Raw genomic sequence first — 17,244 nt, 5'->3', positions numbered from 1 at the left:
TCATTAAGTGATTCATCTTAAAGAGACAATACTCACAAGAAGTGCTGCTAATACAAGTTTCTGACAATGTTAGAGGAAGACTAAGTCTCACCAGAGTAGTGGGAGATTATTTAAAGAGCGAGAAGATTTTTTTTATTTTTTACATTCTTACAATTATCACAACAAAGTTTGAAGCATGTAAATGGATAGTCGAAACTAAAGCCACTTGAATGTATACAATACAGTATCTGCTTGTTAAGTCGTGACATATGACACTGTTTCCGGGTCCTGGTACTTGTTTGAATTGAGAAAATACTTGTTTATGACAGTCATATCTCGCATTAAACGGATTGTTTAATAAAATAATGGTGTATACAACACTCTCCGCCAGAGGTGGGTAGAGTATCCAAAATCTATACTCAAGTAAAAGTACAAGTACTTGCAAAAACTTGTACTCAAATAAAAGTAACAATCTTAAAAGTTACTCGAGTGAGAGTAAAAAAGTATCTGATGAAAAAATTACTCAAGTAAATAGTTACTTGTTACTTTATATATATATATATTAGGGCTGTAACGATACACGATATGAAATCGAAATCGCGACACTCAGATCTACGATCCTGTGTCGCGGTGTGACAAGGGAGAATCGCGACACACCCCGTGACTACCTTTCCAATAACGTCACGCGTGTCTGCACAAATTGAGCTAATTAACACTTTTTTCCGTTCGACATTACGAGCACTGCTCCGTTTAAGCCCTCGCAATATTTAGCCAGGAGAGCTCGCACGGAGCTCTTAGTAAGGGACCGTCTGAATGTGTCAGGAATTTCAAAAACAAAACCAACTTAACCCCGCTTGACAACCGACAATGGCAGAAACATTGCCAATGCTGTCAAAGTGGCCGGATTTTCAGTGCATATACGATGATTTGCTCACACTTTTAATGTGGCTGAGCAGAGAGAGATGGGCGTTTACCAGATGTCCCGACTCCTTTGCAGAGTAAGGAAAGTTGTCACGTTTTTTTCACTGCAATGTTGACATGATGGTGTTTCTGAAGAATTTTCAACTCCCTTAAATCAAACGAGTTTGGTATTCTTGAGAGAAATAAGTTGTTTATTTGTTTAATGTTTACTTGATTTGTGGTTTGCAGCACAAGCATTAAGCCTCAGTGCGAAACAGTAGCCAAAATGTAGGTAACAGTGCAAACTTTTCTGTAACCGTGCTGTGCGCTTTCTGTTTGAACCTTTGGGAGTGCTGACTGACAGGTGCGCGATGCGTGAGGTCAGAAAACACGATGAAGCATTCAGTTAAGATGAACACAGTTTCTATAGTTATACTTTATTTAGAGATAAAGGTATATGGCTCTGCATATAATCACTCTATCTTGCTGGAGTTTATAGCCGTTTCGCTTTACTTTAGGACGCATTAATGCCGCTCTGAGGGTCTAATCGCTGTTTTAAGTTATCCAGAGCTGTTTTTTAATATAAATTAATTATTTAAATGAAAATAATTTAGGGCAGTGCTATTTATTTTATTCATTTTATTTAGTTTATTCTGTTCTTCTGTGCTAAACACTGCAGGTGCGTGAAAATGCTCTTTTGTTCTGTTCCGCTATTAATATGCTAACATATAAAAATAAATCAGTATTATTAAACTGCAATATTTAATGTGTCAGACACAAAATAGACATGTCAATTTGTTTAATATAAAATTAATAGTAATCTGACCAGTTAACCGTTAATAACCGATTAATGAGCAGCGTATGTTGGTTAGCAAAATTAACGAAATGAGCATCCCTAGTAGCCATTTAATTTACTTTTTCTATGCAAGAGAACTTGATTGAAAAAGAATTTTCAACCTGCTTGAACCATCTACACAATAGAGTTTAGTTCTGTTTGGTTTTTTAACAGTAACATTTAACTTTAACAGTAACTTTAACAGTAAGAAAACAAAAGTGATATAGCTTTGGCTATTTATTTATTTTATATATGGCTATTTATATGGTTAATAATTTGCATAGTTAATATTGTTCTTTGATGTTTAGTTTATACAGATTTTTCAAATGTTATTTAATAAAAAATAGTTTTAAAAATCTTTTTTTTCCCACCCCACACGAAAAAAAAAAAAAAATCCTAATACGAACCGATTAGTGGGTCAAAAATCGTGATACGAACCGAATCGTGGGTTTGGTGTATTGTTACAGCCCTAATATATATATATATATATATATATATATATATATATATATATATATATATATATATATATATATATATGATAACGGTTTCATGGTATACCGCGGTTTGGAAAAGTCAAGGTTTTCTGCCATACTGTTCATAAGGTATGAGTAAGATTTTTCTTTTCTTTTTTTTTTTATGGACAACAGTATCTCCAGCAGAACAGATATCCAAAGATGCCTTTTAAATTGTAAAGAAATCAGTGTTTTTGAAACTAATGAGGACAGCAGAAGTCCATGATTCATTTGAATTATTCAGCCTGACATGTTTTCTCTTACAAAATATTGTAAATGTTTCTCAAAATAAAATATATTGTGTTCAAAGGAGAAAAAGGTTTTATTTTTTACCCAGACATTTAAAAAGAATAGATTTTGGAGAAGTAATCACAATATCGTAATACCGTGATATTTTTATCCAAGGTTATCATACCATCAGAATCTTATACCAGCCCATGCCTAAAATGTATATACAGGATGGGCCTTTTATATGGATACACATTAATACACTTATTGGGAATTTCACAAGAAAAACAATGGTGAGCTTGGTTTTAAACGTAACTTTAATCTTTCATTAGTTATTTACAAGCCCCTCAAATATACTAATGTGTCACAAACAGGACGTTAAAATCACCCATGTGATTTGGATGTAGATTGTGGATGTGTTAAAATCAACCATTCCTGTTTTGTTAAGGTGTATCCATATAAATGGCCCAACCAATTTTACCCAATTTTAAATATTTCCCAAAATATGTTTAACAGAGCAAGGAATTGTTGAGAGTGTTTCCTATATTATGAAAGTCTTACTTGGTTTAAATCAGCTAGCATTAAAAACAGATTTTAATTGTTTTAAACCTATTTTCAGTCAATAATATTAGCCCCCTTAAGCAATTTTTTTTTTGATTGTCTACAGAACAAACCATCATTAATGATTTTCTTTAATTAGTTTGAATTAACCAAGTTAAGCCTTTAAATGTCTCTTGAAAAATATTAAGTATCTTAAAAAATAAATAGTCAAATATTATTTACTGACATCATGGCAAAGGCAAAATAAATCAGTTATGAGAAATTAGTTAATAAGCTATAGAAATGTTTTGATAAAATATTTCTGTTGATATAATATTATTAATAATAATAATAATAATAATATTAAATGTTCTATTTTTAATGGCTAACAGTATGAATGACTAATATGTGCAGGGGTAATAAGTTATTCCATTAAACAGCAGTTCCTTTAGTTATCCCATGGTTACTATTAATAGGGTTCAGATTGTGATAATGTTGACACTTACCACTTTGTGTTTTTTAAGGTTGGAGCTGTCATTCATATATGTTGAGATGTCAGTTCGATGCGCGCATCGCATTATGAAACTTCTTGTTGACATCTTGGAGTAAAAACAGACTGAACTTGAGGCCGGATGATCTGGTCTGATACACTCACTGCCCAGACAGCGTGGTCGTCGTTCTCGGAACTGCAGATGGCGACATGGCGGGACAGCAGTATAAACTTGCATGTCTTCCTAAACTTCGGCCATCATTCCAACATGGGCGCGCGCACTAACCGAAAGCGGAATCCACGTCTTTATAGCAACCTCACAACCTCTCCAATGCGGCTCCTTGTGATATTTGCAACAAGTCATATGGATCATATGTATTATCATTTGACAGTAACGGAGGAACGCCGCTAAATATAGCGAAGTAAGAGTACTGATTTTTCTCTAATAATTTACTTGAGTCAGAGTAAAAGTACACATTTTTAAATGTACTCAAAAAGTGCACGTTACCCAATAATTTTACTTAAGTAAATGTAACAAAGTAAATGAAACTCGTTACTACCCACCTCTGCTCTCCGGACATGTCTGGGGACTGGGATGGCCATTCTAGAACATCGTGTCTAAGCATGAATTCCTTGGTAGATCTGGAACTGTGCTTTGGGTCATCGTCTTGCTGAAACATCAAACCCTGCTGTAACTTCAGCTTCTTGACTGATTCCTGAACATTGTTATTTAGAGTCTGCTAATACTGGGGGCAATTTATGCGACTCTCTTTGGAGGTGGTCTGTGGTTTGTCTGTGACCATTCTAACCATTTTTCGCATTTGCCTTTCAGTTATTTATCTTGGTCTTGCCAAATCAATTTTGTGCTCTAATCAATCAGCATTAATTCACTACAGGTTTTGAAATCCACACAAAAGAGCCTATTTTTCAGTTTCAATTTATTTTCCACATCTCAATACAACTACACTGCTTATTTCTGTCTGAAAAACATGACATTATAAAGCGTTCTCTAGAAACTGAATGGCATTTCACTGTGATATCCTCTTATAAAGAAAGAGCACATAATTATGCAGCCACAGAGGGGTGGCCAAACTTTTGCATAAGACTGTATGTATATATATATATATATATATATATATATATATATATATATATATATATATATATATAAATTGTGATCATGATTTTCGAAAGTATTACAGTGCTTTGTAAACGTTTATTATTACCATTTGTTGAGTCTCCCCATACATTTTGATATAGCGCTTGGACCCGGAAGTTGCTTCGCGTGAAATCACACTTGACAAAAGGATACAAATCCTAGACATGATATTTACTCCTCTAAGTTTCTCAAAAGTGCAGTAAAAGTTACATTTTTAAACCAAAGCTCTTCATAAAATCATAAAAAAACAGACAGCAAATATGAAGCAAACTCTTATGTATTTGCTGTTGAAAACAGATGATTCATATGTGTTGTATATCTAGTGTTTTTGATATCCAGTGACTCAGTGACTGAGGGGATTTACTGTACAGTCTGTCAAAACACTCTCTTAAAGCACCGTGTTCTCAGAAGAATAAATCCTCCAATTTCTATTATGACATTGATGGGGTTCTTGAGCAGTTTAAGTGTTAAGCAAACTGGCTGACAGATAAGCATTAATGTTCTTATTGTTTCTTAAAGAACAGAAATGGTTCATTCTTTTTTCTACACACACAAACACCTACACAGTCACTATATTGGAGGCATAACAGATGTTATGTATTGGATAAATAATTAATATATAGCTTAAAGACTCTCCTCGCTCCAAAGAAAAATGTCTTCCTTACAGAAGCCTGTAGGTGCAGTCGATGCAGAGGGATTGCTTTTTCATTGTTCAGCACAAACCCCATGAGGAGATGCTCCATACTGAGTCGTTTAATTGTCTCGAGCGGGCTGATATTGGCTTGGTCATTAGATGTGTATGAACAAAAATGCTGACGCGATAATAAGGCAGCACGCAGGGTGCCATTGACTCTGTCACACTTATTTTTTGAAGGCTTTGTGTTTTATACTGTATTTGGGGGAAAAAAACATTTGCTTTCTAATAAGCTGACACTTTATCTTTTTTATTTCCAGCACTAGAGTAATTCAAGAAGTGTAAAACTGAGGAGAAACAAACTTTGTCTATTTAATACTATAAAATAATCGTGACTAACCTTTTGACAACTGTTATTGGTACACTACCAATCAAATTTATCTTATGTAAATTAAAAATGTTACATTTAAGAAAAGAAGAAGACTTCAGGGTGCAATTATTTGATCAAAAATGCAGTTATTAAAGTCAATTTTAATACTTTATGAAATATATTTTATTCAATTTTAATACTGAATTTTCTGTAAACGATTAATTTTATTCTAATACCGCTGAAGTCAGGATTATTAGTCATCTTTGATTTGATAGGGCAAAGAAATTTTCACAATATGTCTGATAATATTTGTTTTTTTCTGGAGAAAGCCTTATCTATTTTACTTCATCTAGAATAAAAGCAGTTTTTAATTTTTTTTTAAACTCATTTTAAGGGCAAAATTATTAGCCCCTTCAAGCTATATTTTTTCTTTTTCGATAGTCTACAGAACAAACCATCGATATACAATGACTTATTAATCTAACTTGCTTAATTAACCTATCTAACCTAGTTAAGCCTTTAAATGTCACTTTAAGCTGTATAGAAGCTATATAGAAGCTATTTAAGGGCATTTCTTATGACTTCAATAGGATCTTTTGTTGTCAGGCTTAGGTTTCCTTTTTAATATTAAGATATTTGTTTTGAAATCTGTAATACCACTATTGTCCCTCATCGACAGTAAAAGAACCAACCTTTATATATTTTAAGGACATAGTCACTGAGGAGAAATCAGATGCTCAAGACATAATCTTTAAAATAATGACATATTAAAAATGCACCAAATACATGACAGATGTTTACAACAGCAGTGGATCATTAATTAAATCCTTATTTTCCACAGAGCAAAGCATCATCCACCCGCAATTAAGGCGACACGAACTAAAAAAAAACTAAAAAAAAAAAATATACATTAAAATGAAGTTATACATCATACATAATAATATACATACATACACATTATACATAATAATATACATACATACACATTATACATACATTATATATATATATATATATATATATATATATATATATATATATATATATATATATGTATGTGTATATATATATATATATATATATATATATATATATATATATGTATGTATATATATATATATATATATATATATATATATATATATATATATATATATATATATATATATATAATGTATGTATAATGTGTATGTATGTATATTATTATGTATAATGTGTATGTATGTATATTATTATGTATGATGTGTAACTTCATTTTAATGTATATTTTGTTGGTTAGTTATCTACAGCATAAACGAGAAGAAGGAATTACATCTAAATTAAAGCACTTTAAAACAAGCCTGCTATAGTATATGCTTTAGCGCCAAAACAGTCCATTAAACTATTTTTATGGTTTCATTTTAATTGAATAACGAAGCGCGGTCTGAGCAGCATGAGCTGGGCAGTCTTTACAGACTATTCGCAGCACTTATAGTATTGTTAGATTACCTCGGAAGAATAAACTCAGTCTGAAGGATGAGATCTCTGAAGCTCATTGTGTAAATGGAGAGGCTTCCCGCATGTTTCGTTGTGTTGCGCGATTTGTAAAATGAGAGTCTGCATAAAACTATTCATGCTAGTCTGTCAAACAAATTTGGTTAAAAGACCCGCAGATATAACGGACATCTGCGCATAACAGGGTTTTATGCGTCCTGCAATATGTGATGTCAAGAGGGTGAATGCATAAGTAAGGTAAACTGCACACATTTAATTATGTAATGCGTGGACGTGTCTCACAGCGCAAAGCATAACTAAACCTTACATGTCCCTGCTTAATCAATCATCGATAAGGTCCATCGATTAAAGCGTTATCGACCATTAATAGATTATCAAGTAATCGTTAGCATCTCTAAATAACATATTTTGCACCCTAAATTTACCATACTCTACATTAAAAAGGGAGTTTATCCAAAACTGAAAATTCTGCGACCATTAACTCACCTTTTACTTGTTCCAAACCGGTTTTATTTATTTATTTTTTTCTGATGTTGAACAATAATATCCAATAACTTGTAGGTAATGTCTTTGGTTGTTGAAAACTTAAAGAGTAAATGCTGAATAAAGATAAGTCCTTTTGTTTATTGTTTTATTATTTATATTGTCAGACAGCTAAAACATTTAATAAAATGTGTTAAATCCATTGCACAGAGCGATTGGCATGCTGAAAATCTTATAAAATTGAAACATATAAAGATTTTACATTTATCGTGATAAATATTGATATCGACTGAAATAAAAAAAAAATGTTGTGAAAAATTTTTTTTTTGCCATATCGCCCATCTCTACCTCAGATTCAACAAGACAATAAGAATTAATAATAGAATGTGCTTTAAGGTTAATTGCATGTAATTCTGCAAATATAGTCATAATTGCTATAGTAAGTGCACAGAACATTTGTAACAAGAACATCTTAAAATAAATGTTTTGCAACAATTATACATCTAGAAAATTAAATATGAATCAGTTTTTTCATTTTTTTGACTAAAAGTTTCCAGCTAGCTCCCTTACAATATTTTTCATATTTGCAGACAGAAACAATGTTCATATTAAATACACGTTTGTAAATGGAAAATGTGTGCCCTCCGTTTTGCATTTTGTGCTCAGCATTTGTTAAAGGCACTTAAAGTGATGGAAAACAAGGACCAACTGGCATTAGTGTCCTCCCACTGGCCTTGGCCACCAGTGATCTGCAGAATTTGGTTATATTGGGTCCAAATGGCAGAGGTGATTTATTTTGCAGAAATGACCAGTGAGGAATGAATTCGCATGAGGCAAGCAAGTGTGTGACACGCACAATTGTGTGCACAATAGGCAACATAATGAACATTCATATTGGAAATTAGTGACCCTGAGTGCTGTTTGGTAAAAAGAGAATATTCAATCACATTAAAGACACTTTAAAACAGGAAGTTCAGCCTGCCAGCTGAGATAAGCTTTAAAGGCAGAAGGTATTTGTCACAGCAAGTCCAATTAGTCTAACCACTTTGAATGAACTGAATTGGTAATTACAAAGTTCTTTTTTAATCATATGTTGTCACTTGTATTGTTTGAAAAAGCTATATATTTTTCACAGGTTGACCTAACATGGGTTCTAACACTTTCCCTATAGTTAATGAAAGGTAGTTTTTGTCTAGAGGTAGAAGACACTGATAATACCCCATAGTGAGATGAAGAGATTTCCTCTCCATTATTCATAAATGACAATGTCTGGTTTTGCATTTCTTGCTGGAAAATGTTTTTGTTTTCTCATTCATCTGATTTACAGTCAGACGGGAAAATGTAAATGTAAAACCACAAGCAATGCAAAAGCAGTAATATTGAAAGGACTGTACTGGCACATCATTCTGTATCATTTTGAGCATGAAGAAGTGGTAGAGTTTCAGAGTTTTGTTCAGTAGTGAAACATCAGTTTAATCTTAACAATACCAATTCCCCCAAAATATATATACAAAAACTCACAAATATCATACTTCTGTGATTGTATTTCTCTTTGCTTTCCCCTAACATTTAGTCATTTAGTAGCACTTTTTTGAATATTTTTTTTGTTTTTCTTTTTAGATAGATAGATACAGTAGATGGATGGATAGTTGGAGTCAGAATTATTAGCCCCCTTTTAAATTTTGTTTTCCTTTTTAAATTTTTCCTAAATGATGTTAAACAGAGCAAGGACAATTTCACAGTATGTCTGATTATTTTTTTTTTTTTTGGAGAAAGTCTTATTTGTTTTATTTCAGCTAGAATAAAAGCAGTTTTTAATTTTTTAAAACCCATTTTAAGGTCAAAATTATTAGCCCCTTTAAGCTATATTTTTTCGATTGTCTATGAAACAAACCATCGTTAAACAATAACTTGCCTAATTACCTTAACCTGCCTAGTTAACATAATTAACCCAGTTAAGCCTTTAAATGTCACTTTAAGCTTTAATTGTCACTTTCAAGTGTCTTGAAAAAATATCTAGTCATACTGTCATCATGGCAAAGTAAAATAAATAAGCTATTAGAAATGATATATTAAAACTATTATGTTTAGAAATGTATTGAACAAATCTTCTCTTTGTTAAACAGAAATTGGGGAAAAAATAAACAGGAGGGCTAATAATTCCGACTTCAATTGTAGATGGATGGATGGATGGATGGATGGATGGATGGATGGATGGATGGATGGATGGACAAACAGATGAATTGATTGAATTGGAAGATCAAAAAGCAAATGTCTTTTAAACATGCTGAAATTATAATTCTCTTGTCAGCCACAGAATCTCTGGATTTTGAGACTCTGCCAGAGGATTCTGGATCTGAGGTGGTACCCGAGACACCACCCCACAGCCGGCCTCAGGAAGACGAAGGGTCAGATCCCAGCGAACCCAGCACAGACAGCACAGGTAACCAATACCTTAAACCAATAAACTTCAACTTAGAGAAATGTAAGGTCCTAAAAGTATTGAAAAGTCTTAAATGCTATTTCACAAGGTATTACATTTTGTATCAGTTTGCTAATGTTTGCCTAAATTTATTCTTTGAATATCAGGATGCTGTGTAGTTTATGAAATCAATGAATCCTACTAGATTTGACTTCAAGATGCTTTGTTTACTGCAGTAACCAGGGAAACACTGTTATTCCTGCTGTTAAAGGCGCACCCTGCTAAATTAACATTTTTATTCAGTATATAATACATTGTTAGTTTAGGATTCGTTTCTTGCAATTGGTATTTAGTAAATATACTGCAACTTACAATGCCGGCAATGTTACTGCCTGAAACCTGAAGTGGTGATGAGGTCTTAAAAAGTATGGAAAGAGTCTTTAAAAAGGTCTTATAAGAAAAATCCATTCTCTCATTTCATGTATATACCCTGGATGAAGATTTTGATCCAGGAGCTGTTGGTCAGTCAGGATTAGTTTTATGAGCACAAATAAAGTGATAAAAAACTTTCTTATTTTACAATATCAATTACCTCTGCCTTTAAGTTTTTTTGTTGCTAGGATCAATTTAGAGTTAGGAAAGTGTTTTTTTTTTCATGTCAAAGAAAAGGCATTCAAAACCAAGCAAAACCCAATTTATGGACCACAGTTGTTTTAATCTTGGTGGCTGATACATTTATGGGAATCAGTACTGGATATGTATTAAATTTTAAAAAAAGCACAGTTGACAAAGCTGCCATGAAAAAATTGTAGTGAAAATCTATATTAAACTAGAGTTGCAGTAGAACTGAGCAACTTATTTTGGAAGTGAAGCAGCATGCATATCATTTAAGCCATAGAGGATGTTTTCAGTTCAAGGAAATGAATGTAGGGGAATATTGGAATGCTGATAATTTGCCTTGGATACAAATGGGTGTTAGCATATCATGCAATCAGTGCATATACAGTTGAAGTCAGAATTATTAGCCCCCCTTTTTAATTTTTTGTCTTTTTTTTTTTTTATCTTTCCCAAATCATGTCTAACAGTGCAAGGAAATTTTCACAGCATGTTTGATAATATTTATTCTTCTGGGGAAAGTTTTATTTGTTTTATTTTGGCTAGAGTAAAAGCAGTTTTTATTTTTTTAAAAACATTTTAAGGTCAAAAGTTTTAGCCTCTTTAAGCTTTTTTTTCCGATAATCTTCAGAACAAACCATCATTATACAATAACTTGCCTAATTACCCTAACCTGCCTAGTTAACCTAGTTAAGCCTTTAAATGTCACTAAGCTGTATAGAAGTGTCTTGAAAAGTATCTAGTCAAATATTATGTACTGTCATCATGGCAAAGATAAAATAAATCAGTTATAAGAGATGAGTTATTAAAACTATTATGTTTAGAAATGTGTTGAAAAAAATCTCTTTAAATCTCTGTTAAACAGAAATTGGGGGGAAAAATAAACAGGGGGGCTAATAGTTCTGACTTTAACTGTATTTATGGTTTGCAATCAACTGTCTTCTTACAAGCAGTCATCAGAATGCTACCTTCCTGTGAAGGAGATAGATGCACATGCATTTAACTCTGCTTTGTGTAATTGCATTATATTAATAATAATAAACACTGAGTTCTTAGCGAGTCTGTCAGTTTTGATAATTAACATTAATGTCAAATTTTATGTGCATCAGGTTTAAAGGCAGATTTTGCTGCTGAGTGAGTGGTAAAAAGCAGACAGTTAATTGTTAATTAAAAGCTACTTACAACATGACGAACACATCAACCGGATGAACATTCCACAAATCTGCAGCCTGAATTCATTAATTATAAATACAAATGCACACATGCTTAGTACATCACAAGCTTAATAACAACAATTACTGTAATTATATCCCATTAATCCTTTAATACAGTACATCCAATGCATGTAGTAACACAATACAATTCATATGTATATTTCCCAATCCTGCCAAAATACCATGGTGCCGTTGCTGGTACTACAGGAAATCCATGGTAAATAGCCTTAAATAGATCATTCATGGCAGTGTTTTTCCTGCCTTTGAGAATGTCAGCGCTGTTCCATGGCTTTAAACTAAACCACTGAGACTGTTTGTGTTTTCAGTGCTTCTCTTTGAGCGATCAATTCGAGACCGATCCGCATGTAAACAAGCCGAAATTTGTGCTGTTGGGCCCGAACAGATAAGCAGTCAATGGGGCACAAACAAGCAGCGCTGTTTAGTTCCTCTTTGAAGCATGAACATCATCTCAAACAACTGTTATCGTTTTATTAAGGGAAAGTTGTGATATAACGTGTTAGCGTTTTATCATGTGATATAACGTGTTAGCGTTTGAATCAAAACCACACTGACATTTGGACAGCGGCAAATGCTCCCAGTCAAAGCGCTGCTCAATTGTACATTAGCACGTTGCATCACAGCCACTCGCGTTCACAAAACGAATGCAGGAAAAGTAACAATATCAGTGCAGATTTTCATCCATTGCAAAAGAAAGCAGACGCTTGAAAGGCTTGTTGATGCTGATGCAAACTTCTGAAACACTCACAATAACTGTACTTGATCCAAAGCGCCCAAACGCTACAATGATCAAAGAAAAGGGTAAGCACAAACAGTTTATGAATAATTTAGAGTCGATCGTGGCGTTTTAATTGCACCTCACCTTCCTGTTATATATTAGACCCATACAGCATGTGTCCAGGCTGTAAACCTGCTCTGCAACAGCTGTTTAGAAGCCATTTGATTTGTGTAAAATGCTGCCAAGACATAAATCTCCCACCAGCACCAAACATTTCGCTGTCAACACAGCCCGCAACTCCTCATGCTTTGTAAGCTCTCAATTTCACTTTTTCTCCTAAAGGCCAGCCAGCCTTATTACTTTGTTCCTTCCTGCTAAAGTTTATTGATCCCAGAAAGCAAGTCGGACTGTTTACCCTGCGCTCTGGTATTTCTTGAAGAACTCAATAGTCATATTCTCTCCCTTTCTCCCTCTCTCTCAGGTCAGGCTGAATATGTTTCTCGTATCCGAAGGTTAATGGCTGAGGGAGGCATGACTGCGGTTGTCCAGCGTGAGCAGAGCACCACAATGGCGTCCATGGGCAGCTTTGGCAACAATATCATCGTCAGCCATCGCATCCACCGAGGCTCCCAGACAGGAGCGGATGCACAAAATCGTACTCGTTTAAGTCCAATACCTGGTCCTTCTTCTGGTGCTCCGGAGTCTTTAGCTGCAGCTTCGTATTCGCGCGTCCTCACTAATACATTAGGCTTTCGTGGCGACACAGCTCAAGGCATAGATCTCACAGAACAGGAGAGACTGCACACATCCTTCTTTACACCGGAGTTCTCTCCTCTTTTCTCATCTGCTGTCGATGCAACCGGTCCTTCCTCCTCAATAGGAGCAGACAGCGTCCTGGAGGGAGAAGACTTTCACGACTTTGCGTCTCTCCCTCCATCTTTACTCTCATCCTCGCCGTCTCTTTCACCAGTGAATAACAGTAACTACAGCAACAGCGATAGTAGTTATCTTGGAGATGAGTACGGGCGCTGAAAAGCCTGCAGTTTTAGGAGAACTCCTAATAATTTGAAGTCAATCAAGAAGAGAGAAGGCAATATTTACATTCAGCGCTCCTGTTCCTCTTCGGTTTCCCCATCGCTGTTCATATTCCACATCTACTTTGACAGAGATTAGTGAATGATGAAAGACTGAAAATAAAGTAGGAGTTTCCTAGCCAAGAACATTCCACTTTTTGCTGAACTTCCCAATGATCGTGTTTGACCTGTTGTCCATCATGATGTGTGCATATAAAGGCACATGCAGATTGATGTGCGTGTGTGTGTGTGTGTGTGTGTGTGTGTGTGTGTCGGCAGAGAGAGGATCATCACTTTGCAGTTAAATAGGTTTCAACAGGACGTTTTGTTGTTCTACATCCCAACATTTGAGATGACATTGGAGTCTGCTGCCCTGACCATAAAGGTAAAACTATATCAGCCTGTAGCTGAAGTTACAAAATCATGGCACACTCTGAACGTTTGGTTATGTTGCTGTTGATTAGTTTACAGCTGTGTGTAAGGTCACTGGTAAAAAAGGTCAAACGGTTATATGGTGAATTTTAATGAAGTTGAAAGCCCACCTTGATTTATTTTGTGTTTTAATTTATATTTTGCTTTGTTATTAGTCTTTGTTTAAAGGTTTTAGATTTTCTACAGTTAATTCTGTTCAACTGCACACCCAAAATCAACATGCTGCTGTCATTTTCATGTCCTAAATCTCATGTCTTTCTTTTTATTCATCCATACATTGGAAGTCAGTGGTCACTGAAGTGTCACCATGTAGTTTTTATAAACATTATATTTAAGAATTTCTTCTTTTATTTAAAGAAAGTCAGAAGGGTTAGTAATTGAGGGTCAGCTTGTGTTGACTATTCCTATCTGAATATCACCCAAAACATAAACATCATTTCCTCACCCTCTACTTGTTCCAAACCTGATTGAATATCTTTCTTCTGCTAAACACAACAGATCTTGAAGGATGTTTCAAATGAGTAGCCAGTGATGTTTTGTTCATACAATGAATGTCAGCGGCTTCCCTTTTCCAACATTTCAACATACGAAGAGTTCAAACCTCTTAAGTGCCATTTGAAATCATCTTCTCAGCATTTTTTCTCAGCCTCCTATGTCTTGATTCAGTCCTTTCACTTTTATGGCAAAGAATAGATTTTTTCCATCTCTTCTAACATGAAATAACTGACCATAAACATAAGAGGCTGAAAAAAATGCTCATTGTGGAAGAAAATTACCGATGGCACTTAGAGGTTTTGGCATCTAAACTTTTCATATTCAACATAGAAAAAAAAACAGATTGGTTTGAGGATGAGCAAATGCTGAGTGAAATTTTCTATTTGGCTGAACGGTTGCTTTAAGATGTTGTGCCCATCTGCATCCCCATCCTTCAGTGAGGTAGACTCAGCCGTCTTTGCTCTCACTGTTACCACGGAAACCCCTCAATTATCACGCTTTGCCCCAAATACAAACCAGAAAGACTTCTCATCGAAAAGGTCTTCCCTTCCCTGTTTACAGTAAAGTGCTTCTTGACGCAGTGTGATAAACCCCACACACACAGAGCCTCGACGGGAAAGCGGTGAAGTCTGACAGACGTGTGTGTGTGTGAGAAACGCTATCCTAGTTCTGTCAGCTACTGTAGATTTTCAAAAGCCTGCTGAAAGTTAAGCAGACACCTGACAACATTTGTGTTGCATCCTTCTCTTTCATTTCTCTGCTTCTGCGCTCCCAGAAAACAGTTTTGAGGTGTGTTGTGTTCAGAGAGCCTGTCCGTTGAACCTTGACGATTGTTGCTATGCTTTTTGAATTTCAGATTTCAAAGCATATTTTTGGGCTTATCCACATAAAATAACCACATAATGTCTGAGCTGCTTAAGTGTTTCTTTTGTTGATTCGTGACCTAAGGTATGGGGTTTTTCAGTGTTGAATGCTGGCCAGTGCTTTGGTACACATACAGTAGTACTGCACTGGGATGGCGGATGTCGGAATGAATGTTTATGCGAGGTTTTTCTTATTCACAGGCTAATGCATTATGTTCTGCATTAATATGGAGACACTCTCTCTGCTTCTTTTGGCAAAGCAATTTATCTTAAAAATGAATGTCTGGCAGTGTCTCCTGAACCTGCTGCTTTGGTAAACAGTGTAACCTCGCAGCTCACTGGCCCAAAAAAAAAATCGACATCCTAGTGCTCGTTCTGTAAGAACAAACTCTCTTAATTTCTCTTTTCCTGCGAGACTGAGACAAATTACAGCAGTGGCTCTTATGATGGATTATGTACTTAACATGTTACTTTTTTTGTCTTTTTGTTGGTTTTTCTGTTCATTTTAGAAATCCATGTTATTAAATCTTTTTCTTTTAAAAATATATGTAAAAGCTGCATACTTGGAGTAACAATCCTGTATGTGATTTAAGTGGAATAAAATGACACAAAAACATGATGTGTTAATGTTTGTGTTTGGACAATGAAGAGGATTAATATGCACATGTAGTTGTTTAATTTTAGTGTGAAGTAGGAGATGCTCTTGATTTTATTTTTAATTCAAAGTCTCATGCAACGTTTAGATTAGGCATAAAACAATAACTGTTTTCAAGGTATACTGCTGTTTGGAAAAGTCATGGTTTTAAAACTGCCAAAATTTTCAGTTATACCCTTCCTACAGTAAATGTAAGATTTTTTTAGGAGTTTTTTAGGACAGCAGTATCTCCAGAAGAAAATATCTACAAATATGCTGTTTTATATTGTAAAGAAATCATTGATTTTGAAACTAATGAAGACAGCAGAAGTCAATGATTCATCTGAATATTTAGCCTGACATGTTTACTTCTCCAAAATATCTTAAATGTTTCTCGAAATAAAATATATTGTGTTCAAAGGGGAAAATTTTTTAGTTTTTTACCCAGACATTTAAAAAGATATTATTTTAAAGATTGTGATGCTGTGATATTTGTATTCATGGTTATCATCAGAATCCTATTGCCCATGCCAAGTCAAAGACTATAGAATAGGTTGTTTTCAAGAGATGTCATTGATGACGTGAAATTCAGATGGAGGGCAGAAAGTGGTTCTTCTACATAGTAATCACTATCAGAACATCAATATATTTCTGCTTTGTGTTGTTTATAATTGTTTAAATCGGCCAAAATAAGAAATTCGACCAGCTTTTATAGACTTCCAAAAGTTTTTGCTTATAAAGGGGAGAAATGTCAAGAAACTGGCTGAAAATTGAAAAAAAAAAAAAAAAAGGCGGCATGTAATAAAATTTTTTTTAATACATCCATGTGTACAAGCTTTTTTGAACATGATAATTGGTTTGGCAGCACCAATAAAAATTATATACAGGCCAAGCTTTGTGTATAAATATGTTAATGTGTTGTATAAAAATCAGCTACAAACACCAACACGCTTATACAAAAATCAGGTCTTTACTAGCGTTTCGGCAGAATAAATAGCTGTAACGTGAACATTAAGATGCGCAGCAGTGGTGAATGTTTGTTGATGGTAAGTTCCTTGACAAAATAAAAAAGAAATGTAACTCTTGCGACAATTACATGTTTATTATTGTGGAGCACTTTTCCCCCTTACAAA

The 17,244-nt window shown here is 34.4% G+C and overlaps 1 protein-coding gene across 8 annotated transcripts in view; it reads left to right on the top strand.

The window, feature by feature from the left end:
• The window catches only part of ambra1a (autophagy and beclin 1 regulator 1a), a 106,437-nt gene extending 90,344 nt beyond the window's left edge, over positions 1 to 16,093 (top strand). For 3 of the 8 annotated variants that reach the window (XR_015494511.1, XR_015494514.1, XR_015494510.1), the window contains 3 exons: positions 9,939 to 10,070; positions 13,096 to 14,712; positions 14,909 to 16,093. Coding sequence is in view for 3 of the 8 variants with exons in the window: in XM_087258658.1 (XP_087114784.1) it covers positions 9,939 to 10,070; positions 13,096 to 13,646 (683 nt within the window). In the remaining 5 variants the exon portion in view is untranslated. 8 annotated transcript variants of the gene reach the window in all.
• Positions 16,094 to 17,244: the final 1,151 nt, after the last annotated feature.

The sequence above is a fragment of the Danio rerio genome, chromosome 7, assembly GCF_052040795.2.
Source record: "Danio rerio strain M-AB ecotype USA chromosome 7, GRCz13ab, whole genome shotgun sequence".
Classification (NCBI taxonomy): domain Eukaryota; kingdom Metazoa; phylum Chordata; class Actinopteri; order Cypriniformes; family Danionidae; genus Danio; species Danio rerio.
Note: the sequence above shows the minus strand (reverse complement) of the source record. Positions and strands in the feature narration are given on the sequence as shown.